The sequence below is a fragment of the Rhinolophus sinicus genome, chromosome 2 (assembly GCF_057876585.1).
Source record: "Rhinolophus sinicus isolate RSI-liver-muscle chromosome 2, RSI-T2T, whole genome shotgun sequence".
Lineage (NCBI taxonomy): Eukaryota > Metazoa > Chordata > Mammalia > Chiroptera > Rhinolophidae > Rhinolophus > Rhinolophus sinicus.
The window spans coordinates 18,069,970-18,086,385 of NC_142502.1; the positions used below are offsets into that span (position 1 = coordinate 18,069,970).

The following is a 16,416-nucleotide window of genomic DNA, read 5'->3' on the forward strand; positions in this document are numbered from 1 at the left end:
TGTAAACATTACTTGTAAGGCTATGGAAATACATGTCACCACTAGAACATACTTTCTCTTTTTAATCAAGGATAGTTTCCTAGTAGTCAGTAACCATTATTGAGTGCAGCCCCAAGAGCGTTCTTGGAGTAGGATAGGGACCAGAAAATGAATGTCCCAAAAGGTTCTCCAGGGACCAGAATATCGGAAACCAAAATAGAGGTGCCTGGACTGGCAGATGGGCTGACAATGGCAGAGGATACTTTAAGCAGAAACTTGGAAACTTCTGTCCTAGAAAACCTTCCTGGCTTTCATTTTTCTCTCAAAGAAAAAAGGTATATATATATATATATATATATATATATATATATATATATATATATATATATAATATTTTGTAAAAAAGAGATATAGCAAGACATTTACAAAATGAACTTTTTCCTTAGGTAAGTTATCTACCTTTAAATGCAAGCCATCATGACAAATGAAATAAAGCTGATTCCTGGAAATGAGAACAAAATACCATTGGTGGTGAATAATTCCTATTTACATTTTATTTCTGGTAGTAAATAATTATTTCCATATTTTTACCTCTTGAGTTTTAGATCAATGAAATATGTGAAGCATCCATTCAATGACCTTTTCTTGCTGTGCTGAGGATAGTCTCGACAAATACTGTTGCTCATGCACTTATTCCTTTAACATGCGTTGAAAACTGTGTATTAGCATTGTGAGACATGCTGGAGGCTGGCAGAGGAGTAAAACACAGCTTCTAATCTCCTGTTGTAGTAGGGAAATCCGGCGTGGAAACCAGTGTAGGCATCATGAAATTAGAGGAACACAGACAAAGGAGGGTCAAGCCTTCTTCAGAGAGAAGAAAAAAGCCAGGACAGTCTCAGTCAATAAGAAAGATGTTAATTCTCGAAATATCTGTGTGTCCAGCCCAGACATGGCCTTCCTTTGTCTAGTGCGGCCTCAGCAGTGGACACCCCAAATGAAACTGCAGAAATGTTGGCACTGTGGTTCTTCTTCCCAGACAGCAGGAAAACGGCTGTGTGGAATGTGGGGTCTGAAAGAGAGGGCGCCTCTCGGAAGTCTGACTAGGAAAGAGAACAGAAGCTCCAATGTGTCGCTGCTGCCTGAATGGAGGCTCGACACAGTGTCCAAAAACTGTCAGACACTGGGGCTGCTATGCTCATACTCCTGGCTCAGCCATTCTCCATGTGAGCGTTGCTGAAAAAGCAGGGGCCTTTATTACACGCATTGTTCAGACCTTGCAGCGTACTTCCAGAAAGAATCTGAGAATGCCTGCAACGTGATCGATAAAATAATAAATGTTAAGTAATTGAGGAGGTAGTGAGTGGATAGGTTAACCTAGTTGTATGCAAGTGAGCTTTAAGTTTAGCTCTATTCTCTCTGACAATCAAGGAGGGGAGGGAAAGGGAAAGACAGAAGATGGGGGCAGGCGAACAAGATGACTTCACACAGCTTTTATCATTAGATAAAAAAGAAAACCAGCAATTGAGAAATGTCTTTATTCTTCCTCTAGGGAAAAATCCTAAGAGGGACATGTTGTAAGGATATTTCTACATAGGGAATTAGGTAATAGTTGTACAAAGGATGCAGATACATACATACAGCTTGTGTGTGTGTGTGTGTGTGTGTGTGTGTGTGTGTGTGTGTGTGTTATAAAGGCTGAAGGCAAATTGTTAGATCTCTCAAAATGTCTTTCTATGGGAGCCAACATAGTGATAATAGCTCCCACGTACTGTATGCTGACACTATACACATATTTTCTCCAACAACATTCTGAGGCAAATGCTATTGTTCTTTCACAAGTTACCGAGGAGGGAGCTGAGAGAGACGGAGGAACTTGGCCTAGGTGTAAAGCCAAGACATGGATCCTGGTCTATAGTCCATATTCTTTTCACTCTACCCACTCAGACATACAGAGTTTTGTTAATTTAATATAGAGCTAGAAGTAGAACAATCTGGAAAATGCTAGTTATCATGTCTCTACATCTCCGATAACAATTTGCCAGTCCAACTTTTGTACATACTTGGGAGAGCAAACAATTCGAGTTTGAGGTGGCTGACAAATACCTGCAACACTGGTATATCGCAAAAGAAAATGAAAATATTTTATACACCAGATCTATAAGAGGCACAGCTGAATTTCTGTTAAATGAAAATTAGAGCCAGATATACACTTTCCAAGATGAAGAGTAAATCACGTCCGTGCAAAGGTGGGCTGCGGGGCTGCCTAGGATTAGGGCCAAGCTTCTCTTTGTAAGCAGGCAGATGTTCCAGATTCCACACGATAAAGCTTTCAAGAAACATACATCTGTAAGGACCCTCGCTTGAAAGTGACAGAAACCCAATTTGAGCCAACATAAGAAAAAGGGAAAGAAGTAGTTATCTTACAAAATCTAAAGAAGGCGTGAGTATCCAAATCCTGTGAAAAGCCGATTTAGTTGGGTCGGGAACCGATGGAACAAGGGACTCGAATGCTGCCAGGTCTCTCTCTCACACTTATTTTCTCTGTCTCACTTGCTATCTCTTTGCTCTGGGCCAATGTTTTCTCCCACAGAGCTAGGCTTTCTCCACGTGGCAGGAAATCTGATCACTTCCAGTTTCCAAGTTTTACATCTCAGTTCTATCACAGGATAGGATTGCCTCATGTGTACTACACGCTCCTCTTCAACTAACAAACAACAACCCAAGAAATGCCTGACAAGAAAAGCTTGATTTGGTTGCCCATCAACACTTCCTAGGAGGCAGAGTTGGTCAGAAAACTACATGATTGCAGTGGCAAGAGGAACAGCTTCCAGAGGAAAGAGTTGCTTTTTTCCAAAAGAGGGCAAGAGGTGGTTGGCAGAATAAACATTAAATGGTATCCTCCATGGAGTTGTCTTGTCTCTGTGGCTTTTGAAGCAGATATTTCCATCTTGTCAAATTCATCTGTACTATAAACATAATATTTTATTTAACTGATGGATTAAAACTTTTTTCTTAATACTCTATCTTATTGAAAGAGATTTAAAATCACTTAAAGGGATATATAAAAAATATTAAGCTACCAATAAAATATGCTAATAAATCATAAACTACAAATGTTATGAGCGTGGAAAAGGAAAAATAAACATGGGGGGCATAAAACAGAATGAATTAATTGAAAAATGCAATTATATTGTCATTTTGAGCTACAAATTACACTCTATGACAGGGAATGTGAAAAGGGAAATATGATTGGTAACACAATTCATACTATCCATAAAATAAAAACAAATAAATTTCTCAACACATGCAAGACTATTCCTGATACTAGGACCGGAAAAGAAATTTTATTGAGGGGCTTCATAAAGTAGAGAGTGTAAATTCTAACAACATGAGCTCCATAGGAGAATTAATAGAGCAGTTTTCAGTATAATCCCAGGATATCATATGAAATACAGCTCAGGAACAATAATTCTTTAGGGAGAAAAACAATATATTATGGAAATATATCTCTTAGCTCTTAAGAGACTTAATCCAGGGATAGATTTTATACACTCGTTCAATTAACAAATATCATGGAGTACCCTCGCCAGACACAGATGTTGGGAACAGAGTGGGAACAAAATATGAAGGAATGCATGAAATGTGTCTCTTGCTGAAATCATCCATGGACATTGTTTCTCTTAGTTGAGCTTTTAATAGATACTTGAGTAGCAAAGAATTCAAGAGTGTAATTTCTGGTAAGTAGCTAGCAGGTCTTCTTAGTTGCCAATTAAGGACATAATTATATGACTCCTGCAGGGAAGAGCTAGGGTTAGGATGAACAACTTGTGAAAAATAAAGCACTTAAAGACATTTTTCCTGAAGCCATTCCTCTTCCTTTCAGAGGTGAGTGAGGGAATTTCTGTAGGCAGAACCAAGATCATCATACTTAGAAAATAACGAATGTCAAAAGTTTCCAAATATTTCTTCCAGATAATTTGACAATTATTTTAGTTGACAAAAAATTATAAAGCAGTGTATGTGAATGTCAATATGCACATTATAAGATCCCGATGAAACACTCAAGAACACCAAGTTTGGAACTACTCTCTGATATAGCCTCCAAGAGGGACTATTTGTCAAATGTACATCTCAGTCAGTGGAAAAAGAGATATGCTGCATAGATTTCTAATAATAGTTTCAACTCTGACCTGATGTATCATGAGAATACTGAATTATTATTATTATCTTTAAGATGTGATAGTATTGTGGATGTATTTATAGAAATAGTCTATATCTTTTAGTGAAACATAATGAAATGATACAGTCCTAGAGTTCGCTTCTAAATCATCTACGTGGGCAGAGCAAGGGTACTAATGAAACAAGATTGTCCACAAGGTTATACTCATTGAAGCTGGGGGATGGGTAGAGGATGGGTTTAGCATTCTAGTCTCTCTGCTTTTCAATGTGTTTGAAATTTTCCCTAATAAAACATTTATTTTTTTATCTTTTTTTAAAATCATGGATCTCTTTTATTTATACCAATATATCTATTAATAATAGTTCAATAATTCTTACAAATGCAGGCATGTATTGTATATTGCTTAACAAAGTAAATATACTTCTTTAAACAAATCTAAATTGCATTACTTTTTATGATTCAAGATTTTTACTAAATATTGAGTAATAACTCAATTCACCCTTTTTGAATAGTAACTATGATCTCTCTGCCCAAGCTCTCTGAGTATTGCTCCCCACAGCGAGGAAAGGGAAAAATCATGGACTGACTCCTTTGCATAGATGGAACTTAAGGGTTTTTCTGTTTGTTTGTTTGTTTGTTTATTGTGGTAAGAACATTTAACATGAGATCTACCTTTTAACAAAATTTTAAGAGCACCATAAATACAGTACTGTTACCTATAGAAACTGTGTTGTATAGAAGATCTCTGCAATGTATTCGTCTTGTGGAACTGAAACTTTATACCAGTTACACATCAGTTCCCCATTTCCCACGCCCCCAGCCCCTGACAACCACTTCTGGGTACATATCCAAAATAATTGAAATCTGTATCTTGAAGAAATATGTACATTCCCATGTTCATTACAGCATTATTCATAATAGCCAAGATATGGAAACAGCCTAAATGTCCATAGATGGATGAATGGGTACAGAAAATGTAGAAGATACATACAATGGAATATTATTCAACCTTAAAAAAAGCAGGAAATCCTGTTATTTGCAACAACATGGATAAATCTGGAGGACATTATGCTAGGTGAAATAAGCCAGGTGTAGGACAAACACTTCATGATTCCATTTATATGAGGTATCTAAAAAAATTTGTTTTAATGTACAGTGATTTTTGAAAAACAACTCTGTCATCCTACGGAAATTTCTTTTCTAATGAACAAAAATAAATCTTTGTTAGAGAAGCCAAGGCAAATACGGAAAGTCACAGCATGAGTTGCTTTTCAAATTCTCAGGGGGTTTTGAGCATACCCGCTGACATCTTACTTGAAAATCATCATGTCTGGCAACTGTTCGTACTTCCGACACTTGAGCCACCCTAAGCTGGTTTTAGCCTGATATTAAGGTAGGTCACCCTGAGCTTCTGAGTCATTAGTAACACAGACTCACCATACAGTCTTACATTAACCTAAAAATTTTAAGGTATTCAGTACAAACCACAGACCTCTGTAAATTTCTGTCATCTGTCGCTCTCCTTAAAAATGTTCATTGTCTTCTGGTTTTACATCTCTGCCTCTTCTATTCAATACGATCATACCTATTGTATGAGTTTTATTTCACGTAATCTTGCTTCAAACTCGAAAATTCAACTGTATTCATAGGGGAAGACAGTAGATACATGTATAGGGTCTTATTACTGAGTACTTAATAATTTTATCCTACGGGGTCCTATTATAATGGAGTCACTTTTATCAATTAAAAAAAAAAATCCTCCCAGTGTATTAGGATCCCTCTGTCCTTTATTCCCAAGAGAGTAGGGAAGACAAGAGGCTCAGCGAGGGATCCACAGCCACAGGCAGAGGGTCACGACCAAACGAGTGGACCAGGGCCAGCCCGGTTCGGGCCAGAACAGGAGGCAGCCAGCAACAGCCATGCCAGAAAGCTGGCATAGGAGCTTGGGTCATGCAGCCAGAGGCAAACATGTTGGGGGAGGTCAAAATACAGTGCAGCCTCTCCGAGTTCATAAGACACAAGTTTCTGCCCTGGCCCTGCCTTTCCCTGTGATCAGACATTCTTCAAGTGATAGTGTTTCCGGCGCTGACTTCAGTTACACGGTTTTCCCCCAGTGCCTCCAGCACCTCTGAATGACAGTGAATTCTTTAGCTTTTGCCCCTTCAGCAGTTCATTCTGAGTCTAAAGTTGACATTAATATTAATGAAATATGTAACTAATATTAAGCAGGACAAATTGCAGAAATACTATCGGTAAACAACTTAGACTAACTGACTCCTTTGAGAGATGTGAGATTGTTTTTTTAAGCTTAAATGCTTTATTTCTAAACAGGATCTCAAAGATTTTTCTCTTTTATTAAAAAAATGTAGTTATGTTTCTTTCCTTTGTGGTTTATAGTAGAACACTTAATGGTATACTTTACTGTTTAAATGGATTTGTGAATTAGATAGGACACATTAAAACCATTGTTCTCTAAATCACAAATACAGCAAAATATTATAATATAGGTGACTTATTGAGGTGCCTTTTAATCTAACATTAGAAACTAAACTATTTTTTTAATCCATCTCAATGTGAGCACCACTGTAAAAATATGAATAAAGTGTCTTGCTAGCTTCCCCTTCTAGAACCTACAAACACGAAAGATGCCTTTTCTGTTCCACCCCAGGCCTCTGTCCTTGACCCAAGAATCCCTGACGCCTATAGTATGGTTTCATCACCAAAGTCCTCTTTAATTATCTATCCACTTTCCTCTTCTCTCCGTGCACTCAGAGACTCCACGTTTTGAACTATTTCACTGATTTGGTATAATTTCACCTGCAAGCAAGGAAAGTTGATCTTTTACTAGCCTGTATATAATGTGTAGCTCTATACAGAAATATGGCACGCTCGGAAATGTCATTCGGACTTGCTGGTGGTGAGCTGCACAACTCCAGAAAGAAAACATTCTAAACACTCTGAAAAAGGAGGTATCAATTCCATATGGTACATTGCTCTTTTTAATGTAAGATGCTACATCAAAGTGGTATGGGTGCCAGACAGCAGATTTGTTGACTCCCGACTTTTCTGACTCTGCAATGATTAACATTGTCTGTAATTGGTGCCTTCGTTTATAAAACGATGGGTTAATCATCTCTAAGGTGCACCTGATTTGGTCATCGTGTTGCTGACAGAGGGCAAATACAGAATCGAGAGACCTCAGCTCTACCTCCAGCTCTGTGCTGTGAAGCCTGGAGGCAGAGCTCACGCCAAGTGCTCTCTGGCCCTATTTCCCCCCCAATACTAAGTAGGGATAGCTTGAGTCACTCATGAGATGCATAGTGAAGTTGTAGTAAGGGGTTATAAAAATGATTTGAAATCATTTAAAATGTGTTATACAATGTAAGGGGCGCTTCACTTAAAATTAGTTTATGTCAGCTGTGCTTATGAAGATAAATTCACCTGATGTTTGGCAGGGAAGAATTTGCCTCTACCAGTGAAAACAGCAAAGCGAAACAAGGGTGTCCAAGCCAGGACTTCAAGAACAGAGGCAAAGGTAGAGGGTCAAAACTAAAAATATCTTTCCTGACCTGGAATGTGGGCCGGTCCTGTCCCTCCTGGCTCAGGACACCTGCTCTTACTGCAGCAAAGTCTGGCTGAGGCTGGACGTTTTTTGTGGATATTCTCAGGGCTGCTTGTGCCTTGGGGGACCCTAGGGAATAAAGAGGCTTTTCTTGACCACATCCCTCTCTCAGTCAATCCTTTGACCATCCACCCCGCCCTTCGCCCCCATCCCTGATTCTAAGACCCATATCTTTTCAGACATCCTAAGTTGCTTTGATATTGCTGTTCATATTATGCCATGTCAGGGTCCTCTTAACTATGAGCTTCGACAACAATTAGATCAGGCAGGTTGATTTTGATGTACTTTGCATTAAGGCTCACCCTGAAAAGTGCTACTATTTGACTTCTGTCTCTTTCTGAAACCTGTTTTCCCCTATTTCTCAAATGTTTATGTTCTTTAACAAATATTAACAGCATTTGGCCAAATGTGGGAAGCAACTGAAAGTTATTTTAGTGCTGAGACATCAGCCAGTCCTGCTTCTCCAAGGAATATTAATGTGTGACCTCACTAAGGAAGGGAAGAAATAGAAGCACATGTTTATAACATTTACCTGCATAAGACACTCATATGCTGAGATGTGCAGGCGGGGCAGATCAGGAAGTAGCCAGCTCCTTCAACTCTGAAATGTCTGAGAGAGACATGGGGACAGATTAAGTACCCAAAGATGACGAGGAATTTGGGTTGTGGTGACTTAGGCTTTAAAAAATGACCATGTGGGCTTGCTTACGTCTTTCCATTTCTGGTTGGACATGAAATTGAGCATTTGATAAGTGAACTGCAAGTCAATTTGGGGTTTATTTAATTTTGGTATGAGTATGTTTGTTTTCAATATCTTGTTAATTAAATCACCGTGTGTGGGAGTCAGGTCCCAGACTCTCGTCCTGGCTCAGAAATTGATTTCAGTGTCTTTTCTACTTATAAAATATGGGTGATATGAAAAGTCATAATGCCTTGGAGGACATAAAAGACCAGTGAAGATTTCTATGAAAAGGATATCCAGGGCAATTAACTGTGGTTCTTCTTTTATGTCCGGAAATTCAATAAAACTTCTACATGGAACACAATTTGCCCAGTAATGTCAAGGCAAATTGAAGATGATGACATCAGAATTGTATCTGATGCAGTGATTATACCCCACCTTAATGTGCAACTCCTATGAAAAAAAGAAACAGATGCAGACCCAGACTTAGAATCATTGGGTACAAGAGTCCACAGATGGGACAAATAGAAGGTAAATTTTCAGAACTAAATTTGAGGCCTCCACTGCACCCCCAATCGCTTCACCATGAGGAGGCCCTGAGAATCTCCAATTCTCATGCTTCAGATCTTCTTCTGCTACCAACTGTCCATAATCCTTCTAAACAAAGTACCTGTTCCAGGGTTATTTGTCTTTTCATAGGTGATTCTAGAAGACCTCATAATCATCAAAGGGACACATTGATAGTTTTGTGTCCCATCCAGAGGACTTGTGTTTCACACAGCTGTATAGATCTCAAATGTCCCAACCTTGAGGGAGAGGACAAGAAGACACCTGTCTCTCTAGAGTTTTATTTGTTTTCCTCAAGGGAGAGGCAGTCCAGAGAGGAAGTGTGTGTGTGGGTGTATAAGGGGGGAGGGAGAGGCATTTGCCAGACACTAGCTTCACTGTGTAAGCTGACAGAAATGCAGAAAGAACCCTCATCCTTTAATCCTCTGAATACTGGAGGAGAGAATTCCAAAGGTGCACTCTTGCTTTCTAGGTCATCTGTTGTCTCATCCATCCTCAGAGACATCGAATTCTCCTTTTAATTGAAAAACTCTCCTAAGTCTGCATTTTTACTTTCAAGATTTATGTGATAGGGGATTTCTTACCGCAATTACTTCACCTACCTTGAGTGATCAGTAACATCAACTCACTTATTTTTTGCTTACACACATCTGTCATGCAGGGCGGCCTGCGTGGTCTCTGCTCCCGCTCCCCACATAAGAACGCAGAACATGGTGAGGCCAAAAAGGAACACCCACGGAGCCATAGATAGGGGAGTCATACCACTATAGTCTCACTGGCGGCTGGGTTGGAGACACAGGGAGCAGCAGCCACACTATCCACAACCTGCCGTCCACTTCTCTCTGCCAACCCACCTCCTTTGCTAGCTGCAACCTGCCGTCCTAACTGCAATCCACACTTGCTAGCTCAGCTACCATCTTCTTGCTAGCCCCCATTTTTTTGCTAGTGTGGCCACAGCAGTTATATTAGTGGCCAATGGCTCGCTGGTTACAGCTGATGGCCATCCAATCACAGTTGATGGCCGTTTACTACCCGAGTGAGTCCCTTTCCACATGAGGCCGAGAGCCTGGAAACTGCACTCCTGGCTCTGTCCCCACAACATCTCTTTTCCTCAGCCCTGTCTTCCATATTCTGAACACATCCTGAATTGTTTGCATAACAAAAGAGAAATGGAAGTATGCTGGTTAATTTACTTCTTCAGGAAATACATATTCTAGCTTAGCATGATTAGTTAGCGTATTACTTCAGATACTTCAGTGGAGTGGAAAATAATCAATCTATTGACCCTGAGGACCAGCTTGCCCCTCCTTCCAGAAATGTGCCAAGGTATCAGTGGGCATGTGAGGCTCTAGCCCAACGTCACTATGCATCCTCTTCCCTTTATTGTCAAAGTGTGAGGTCAAGCAAGAGAAAGGTCTGTGAAAACTGCCGCCATCTCAAAGTAGGAAGTAGTAACAACTTATAATTATTGGAGTACCATAAATGTAATTTGGCAAAATCTGTTTAACACCAACTACATCATACTCCCCTGGGTTCTGGGGAAACAAGAAAAAGCATGACAGACAACAGACCCTGCCCCTAGGCCATTTGGGGTTACCAGCTTGGTATTACAAGGCTTGATGGAGGGAGTCAGCTACAAATCTCAATGGCAGGACTCACTCCCCTGCAGAGGCTCATCTCACAGCCTGGCTCGGTTGTTTCTGGGCTTGCTCAAGGAGTTTGTCACATGTGCTCAGGAAGAAATCCACTCATGTTCTGCCGCTCGGGCTTCTTCCTCATTGTCCAGCACCTCAAGGGAGAGGCTGGGCCTCTGCGCTCTGTGGGGACGTGGCTCCTCTGGCTTCCATAGGCACCCCTGGGGCTCTGTCAGGCTCCACAGCAAAGCCGCCCAGCGATAGTACACAAGTGGGCACAACTTTCCCTGTGCCCCAACACAGTGTCACGATTTGTCACTTGAGCTGGGAGCCGCACTGAGGCAGCTCTCTCAGCTGCTGCCTACTACAACTTCCTTATTAAGATGCGTGACGTCACTCCTGGGCTCTGACTGAGGAAAGAGGCCCACCACTACTCAGGGCTCATATGTGCCGGCACTGTGCTAAGCATTTTACATGAATTAACTCATGTAAGTCTCACAATAGCTTATGTTGGAGGGGAGGGGGGTCGCACTATTATCTTTCCCATTTAGAGTTGAGAAAAGTAGGTGTGGCATATTAATCTACCGCTATACAACAGACGACCACAAACTTAGTGGCTTGACACAACAAATACCTATGATGTCACATCTTCTATGAAGCATAGCTTAGTGGGCCTCTGCTTCAAGGTCTCTCATGAGGTTACCACCGATGTGTTGACTAGGGGTTAGGTCTCACCTGAAGTCCCAACTGGAAAAGGGTGTGCTTCCAATCTCATAAATATGGTTGCCGGCAAGATTCAGTTACTGCGGGATATGGAATTGAGGATCTCAATTCCTAGGTGGCTGTCGTCCAGTGGACACTCTCAGTTCTGTGTCATGTGGGCCTCCCCAACATGACAACTTGTTTCATCCAAGCCTACGAGAGGAAAGTTTGCCAGCAAGAGAAAAGTCAGTCTTTTGTAACTTAACACAGAAGTGATAGCCTAACACCTTTGATACCGGCTGTTGGTTGGGAGCAAATCACAGCTCCTGCCCACTGACAAGGGGAGAATATTACAAAAAGTGTGCATGGAGGAGAATAGGCCATTGGGGGCCGTCCTAGTGTGTGCTGCATACAGAGAGGGTAAGCAATTTACTGTCTTAGCCTGTTTGGCTGCTATGACAAAATACCATAAACTGGGTGGCTTATAAGCAACCGAAATTTATTTCTCACAGTTCTAGAAGTCCAAGATTGTGGCTCAGTGGATTCGGTGAGAGCCGCTTCTCTGTAACCGCACGTGGCATGGGGTCTCTTTTGTAAGAGAACTAATGCCACTCATGAGAGCTTTTCCCTCATGACCGTAACACCTCCTCAAGGCTCCACCTCCTAATACCATCACATTGGGGATTAGGTTCCAATATATAAATTTTGGGGGAACACATCCAATCTATAACACCCAAGAATTATCAGCTAACAGGCAATTAAGCCAATACTTGAGCACAAGAAATCTAACTCCAGAGGAAGTGTGACTGAAATGGTTTGGAAACTAGGCTCTCCATAGATACAAGTGTGTTCTTCCATTTTATCATCTTTTGGATGAGTCACTAAAACAAGGGTTGCTGAAGATGTTGGCTTTTTTTGTGGTTGTTGATTTCCCCCCCCCCCCATGTCCACCCCCACACACACACAGGTTTTCAAAAAGTTTGAAAATGTCATGTGGTTTTAACGGAATTATCTAGATTTGCAGATGCTTTTAAAAGAATTATCAAAAGATATGGTAACACTATTTGCTCCATTCTCCTGCCTCAACAGGTATCCACTAGGGCTAAGGAACAACTAAGTAACAATGTGCTTGTCTGATCTCAGCTCCCTTGGACCTCGCTTCTCCTTACCAGCATGACATTTAACTGGAGGCATGTGGCTTTGCTACCACTGCAGCTAAACTGAATAGCGAACTCATTTATGGCGCCGATTAAAAATGGTTCCTCCCCGATATCTAATATCAAATTTCTTTGAGTAACGTGTAATGTATACATTGAAATTAGATACTACCCCCAAAATGAGCTGTTAGTGTAACAGAGTTACATATATATCCACAGACAATTGATTAAGATGTCATCTTTATTACCTACACCTGAGAAATCACCTGCTTACCTGCTCATGCACAAACTAGTTCCACCTAGTGGCAGCTACCTGAACTATAAATATAACACCTAGGAAGCACTCAACAGCCTTTCTGGGAATAGAATTATTTGTTCCTTTATTGGGTCAATGGACAGATGCTATGATTGGTAGGCACTGTGTTAATAAATCTTATTATAATAACTCAAATTGTGAAACATTGAAATGCATATAACAGGTAATTTCAGCAATGTCCGATAGCAAGCTCGTAGTGTACAGGAACAAAACCTGGGTCTTCTAATTCTTCTAACATTCCAGTCTGCCTTGGTTCAAATTCCCTTCATTATTTATATAAGACGGCAAGGTTGGTTTGGGGTTATGAACATTATCCTTGGCAGGCTGTTTCTAAATGACTGTATCATTGTATGTTAATTGGCACATTTTTCAGACTTCAAATATACTTACATAGGAAATATAATTACAGCTATTAGATTCTAAACTCTGGCAATTAGGTGATTCAAACTGTCTCTTTCTCTCTTGTAATTCTTTAGGAGCATATTATAAAAGAGGAATGGTATTTCCCACCACAGTTCCAGTTGGTAGTTCTGATTGTCCCGTGATTTCACAGCTGCAAATCAGCCCCCACCCTCTCACACTTGTCTCTAGCTAATGATGCTTTCCTTAATTAGCACATGCCTTTAACGTTAGTCTTGACTTATCTGTTGCCTTGGTCTCTGGTCTCGTTGGGAAAGAAAACCTATTTGAACATGGATGCTATCTGTCCTGACACTGAACAAAGGGAAGCATGATTTGTCTGGTTGTTGAATTTGCTTTCTTTACCAACTGAATTTGCATTCCCTGCCAACTCTCTCTTACAATCTAGTCTGAGGTCTAGGCTTTGTATTTCTTTGTATTAGTTTATTCTTTTGGTTCTTATACCTTCCTCAACTTGAGAATGACCTCTAGAGAAAGCCACTAGGAGAGATGTCTTGTCTAAATCTGTGTGAGACGGCCTGCAGAGGGGGATCTCAGGAGACACACGGCCCTCCTCTTTAAGGTCAAACCTAATATTACCCTGTCCTGCTTATTTACTTTAAACTCCCAGGGTCAGTCACTCCCCGGGGTGCTTAAGCCACACAGATGACAGCTTTGTCTTAGAAGTCTATGTCAAATACGTGTCTATCAGAGAGGAGAGCATAGCTGAGGAAATGGCCATCCCTGGCATACTCTCCACTTGTCACTGAAGTTTTAGATACATTTCCTTGAAAAGGCACAAAGAGAAAGTTCTCTGAGGAGTGAGAAAATAAAGCAGAAAATAAAAATGGGGACAGAATGAAACGAGAGAAGTACACATTTTGTTTCTGAAGTGACAAGTATTCATTGAGCATTTACAATACACATGGAGGGCAGCTACAAAAGCATGCAAAACATGCTTCCATGGGTTTGGGGATAATCTGTAAGCTGACATACAGGTAACGGTGAAAGAGGTGAAACAGGTAACAAAGGCATGAGGTGCTGAACACAGAAGTCCCACCTGGAGGACACGGGATTAGAGCTACACAGTTAAGAGGGAGGAAGTTTGGGTGTTGTCATCATATAGGCACAGGCAACTTGGAATTGGACTGTGTATAGTGTTTGGTGGAGAAAAGAAGGAAACTAATCAGGCTAGAATGAAAGATTTACTTTGAGCAATTGAAGACAGGAGTTGAGACTTTACCCCATGGCGTGACATAGCCATCATAGATATCCGGACAGAGGACTCACAAGGTGAAACGGCTGTGTTAGGAAGTACTACGTTGGTGGCAGGTTTGAGGTGAGAAGCACTGGAGGAGGAAAGACGGGTGAGGTGATGGCAGAAATCCGGATTTGTCTCAGATGGGAACTAGGAATAAATGTGAAAGACAGGAGGAAAGGATTTTTTTTTTTTTTAATTGCCTGGACATGGAACATTATTGAGATGGAAGAGGCAAAGAAGACTGTGAGGTTTACAGCCTGAATGACTCAGCTTGAGGGCGTGGGTGGTGACCCAGTGTCAGCTAGGTGACTTAGTAAAAGGGAAAGCCCCAGATTTCACAAAGTACAATCATTGAATCATGAGATTTTAAAGCTGGAAGGGGCTTTCGAGAGCACCTATTCTACCTCTTTCATCTTATAGGAGGGCAAACGAGGCAAAGGGAAGATATGTGACTCAACCCAGGACAGTGAGCAGAGGAGCGCAAGAGTGTAGCATCACCCACATCCTGTCCTACCTGGTCATCGTGCCTGCTGCACTGTCCTTTCTGACTTGTTCTTAGGACAGTGGGTCTCAAACTCTAGACTGAGGACCAAGGTCTACCTGCAGACAAATGAGACAAAATAAGAAAAACAGACTGAATTTCTCAAGAAGCTAAAGAACTGACCTTCACTCTGATTATGTCCTTCCTATTACTAGTAACTGGTGTTAAAACCGCCTTTTATTTTATGAAATGAGGCACTAAGATGAGTGGTACCATTTTCACTGCCTTTCTTAGCACAATAAAAAGCTAGTCATCGAAGTACGTACCTTCTTCAGCTTTTTTTTAAAAACTGGACTTTAAAATCTAAAAGTCTGAGTCATTTTCCTTCAGAACGGTATATGTATATCTATAACCCCACGCACGCTGGGGTTGAAACGTAGCAACAAAAAGGATGCCAGTTTCCCTGTGTCTGCCCCCATCCACAAGGCCAGGATGACAGCTATCCCCTTGATCACAGTTCTCTTGCACGAGGACTGGGCAGCAGTCCACGGGATGGACATCGGGTAGGGCTGAGGCGACGAGGGACACTCACCACTCAGCCCTCTGAATCACTGTCCCGCCTGTCCCTCGACCTTAGGCCAAGGCTTGGCGGTAGTAGCGGGGTAAGGGGCCCAATTCTTTGCAATGGCCGTGCGGTATTTCTTCCGTCGGCAGTCACCTGTAAAAGCAGCCTGCAAAAGCGGCGTCAAGCCACCTTCCTTGCTAGATTGCTTCGCCCTTCCCGTGTACACAACCTCACCGCTGTGGTCTGTGCGGAGAATCCTGTCCCTCACGGAGAAGCAGGGCTCCCGGTGGACTGCCCGGCCTGGGCTCGGGGACAGCACTGCGACGGTGACTCCTGCGCTGAGGTCCACGTGGAGCAGGTAGAGCCCTACCAGGGTCAGGGCACGAGGTCACAGCGCTCGGGCTCGTCGGGCCAGCAGGCGGCCAGGCCTGTGGCGGCGATCGTTACAGATTCAGCGAGAGCCGAACCCTAACTGTGACCTGCGCTTAGAGCACCGCACCGAGAGCTAAAGGACTTGCGCTGCTTCTACAATTTAGGGAGGTAACCGAGTCACTCTACTTGGGCCTGTTTCCCCAATTCCCAACACTACCCGTCTAGCATTCCTTCCAAGGGTCTAACATCGAGCAGGACTTGGAATCACTGCCGGGGAGGAGCCAGGCGGGGCCCAAGTGGGAACCCCTTGCAGGTAGGGTACTCCAAGCCCCACTCCCCGCCACGTCGCCTGAGGTGTGAGTGGGGGCGTGCGCGTGCTCGCGAAGCTCAGCGTGCGCGTCTCCGTCGGGCTCAACGCCTGCGCTTCCGCCGGGTCGCCGCTGCTGCCGCCGCCACAGCCTCGGAGGCCTGGCGGGGCCGGGTGGGCGGGGCGAGCGGA

General features: G+C 42.2%; 1 protein-coding gene across 21 annotated transcripts in view; it reads right to left on the bottom strand.

The window, feature by feature from the left end:
• Positions 1-16,365, bottom strand: part of LOC109454099 (uncharacterized) — a 35,052-nt gene extending 18,687 nt beyond the window's left edge. For 3 of the 21 annotated variants that reach the window (XR_002138425.3, XR_016020167.1, XR_012496768.2), the window contains exons 1-6: positions 15,573-16,365; positions 15,014-15,099; positions 11,400-11,579; positions 8,314-8,391; positions 7,729-7,850; positions 571-1,287 (exon numbers count right to left, since the gene is read on the bottom strand). Coding sequence is in view for 5 of the 21 variants with exons in the window: in XM_088795406.1 (XP_088651532.1) it covers positions 7,729-7,850; positions 11,400-11,439 (162 nt within the window). In the remaining 16 variants the exon portion in view is untranslated. The other 18 variants (XR_012496769.2, XR_016020168.1, XM_088795406.1 and 15 more) reach the window with 15 other exon arrangements.
• Positions 16,366-16,416: the final 51 nt, after the last annotated feature.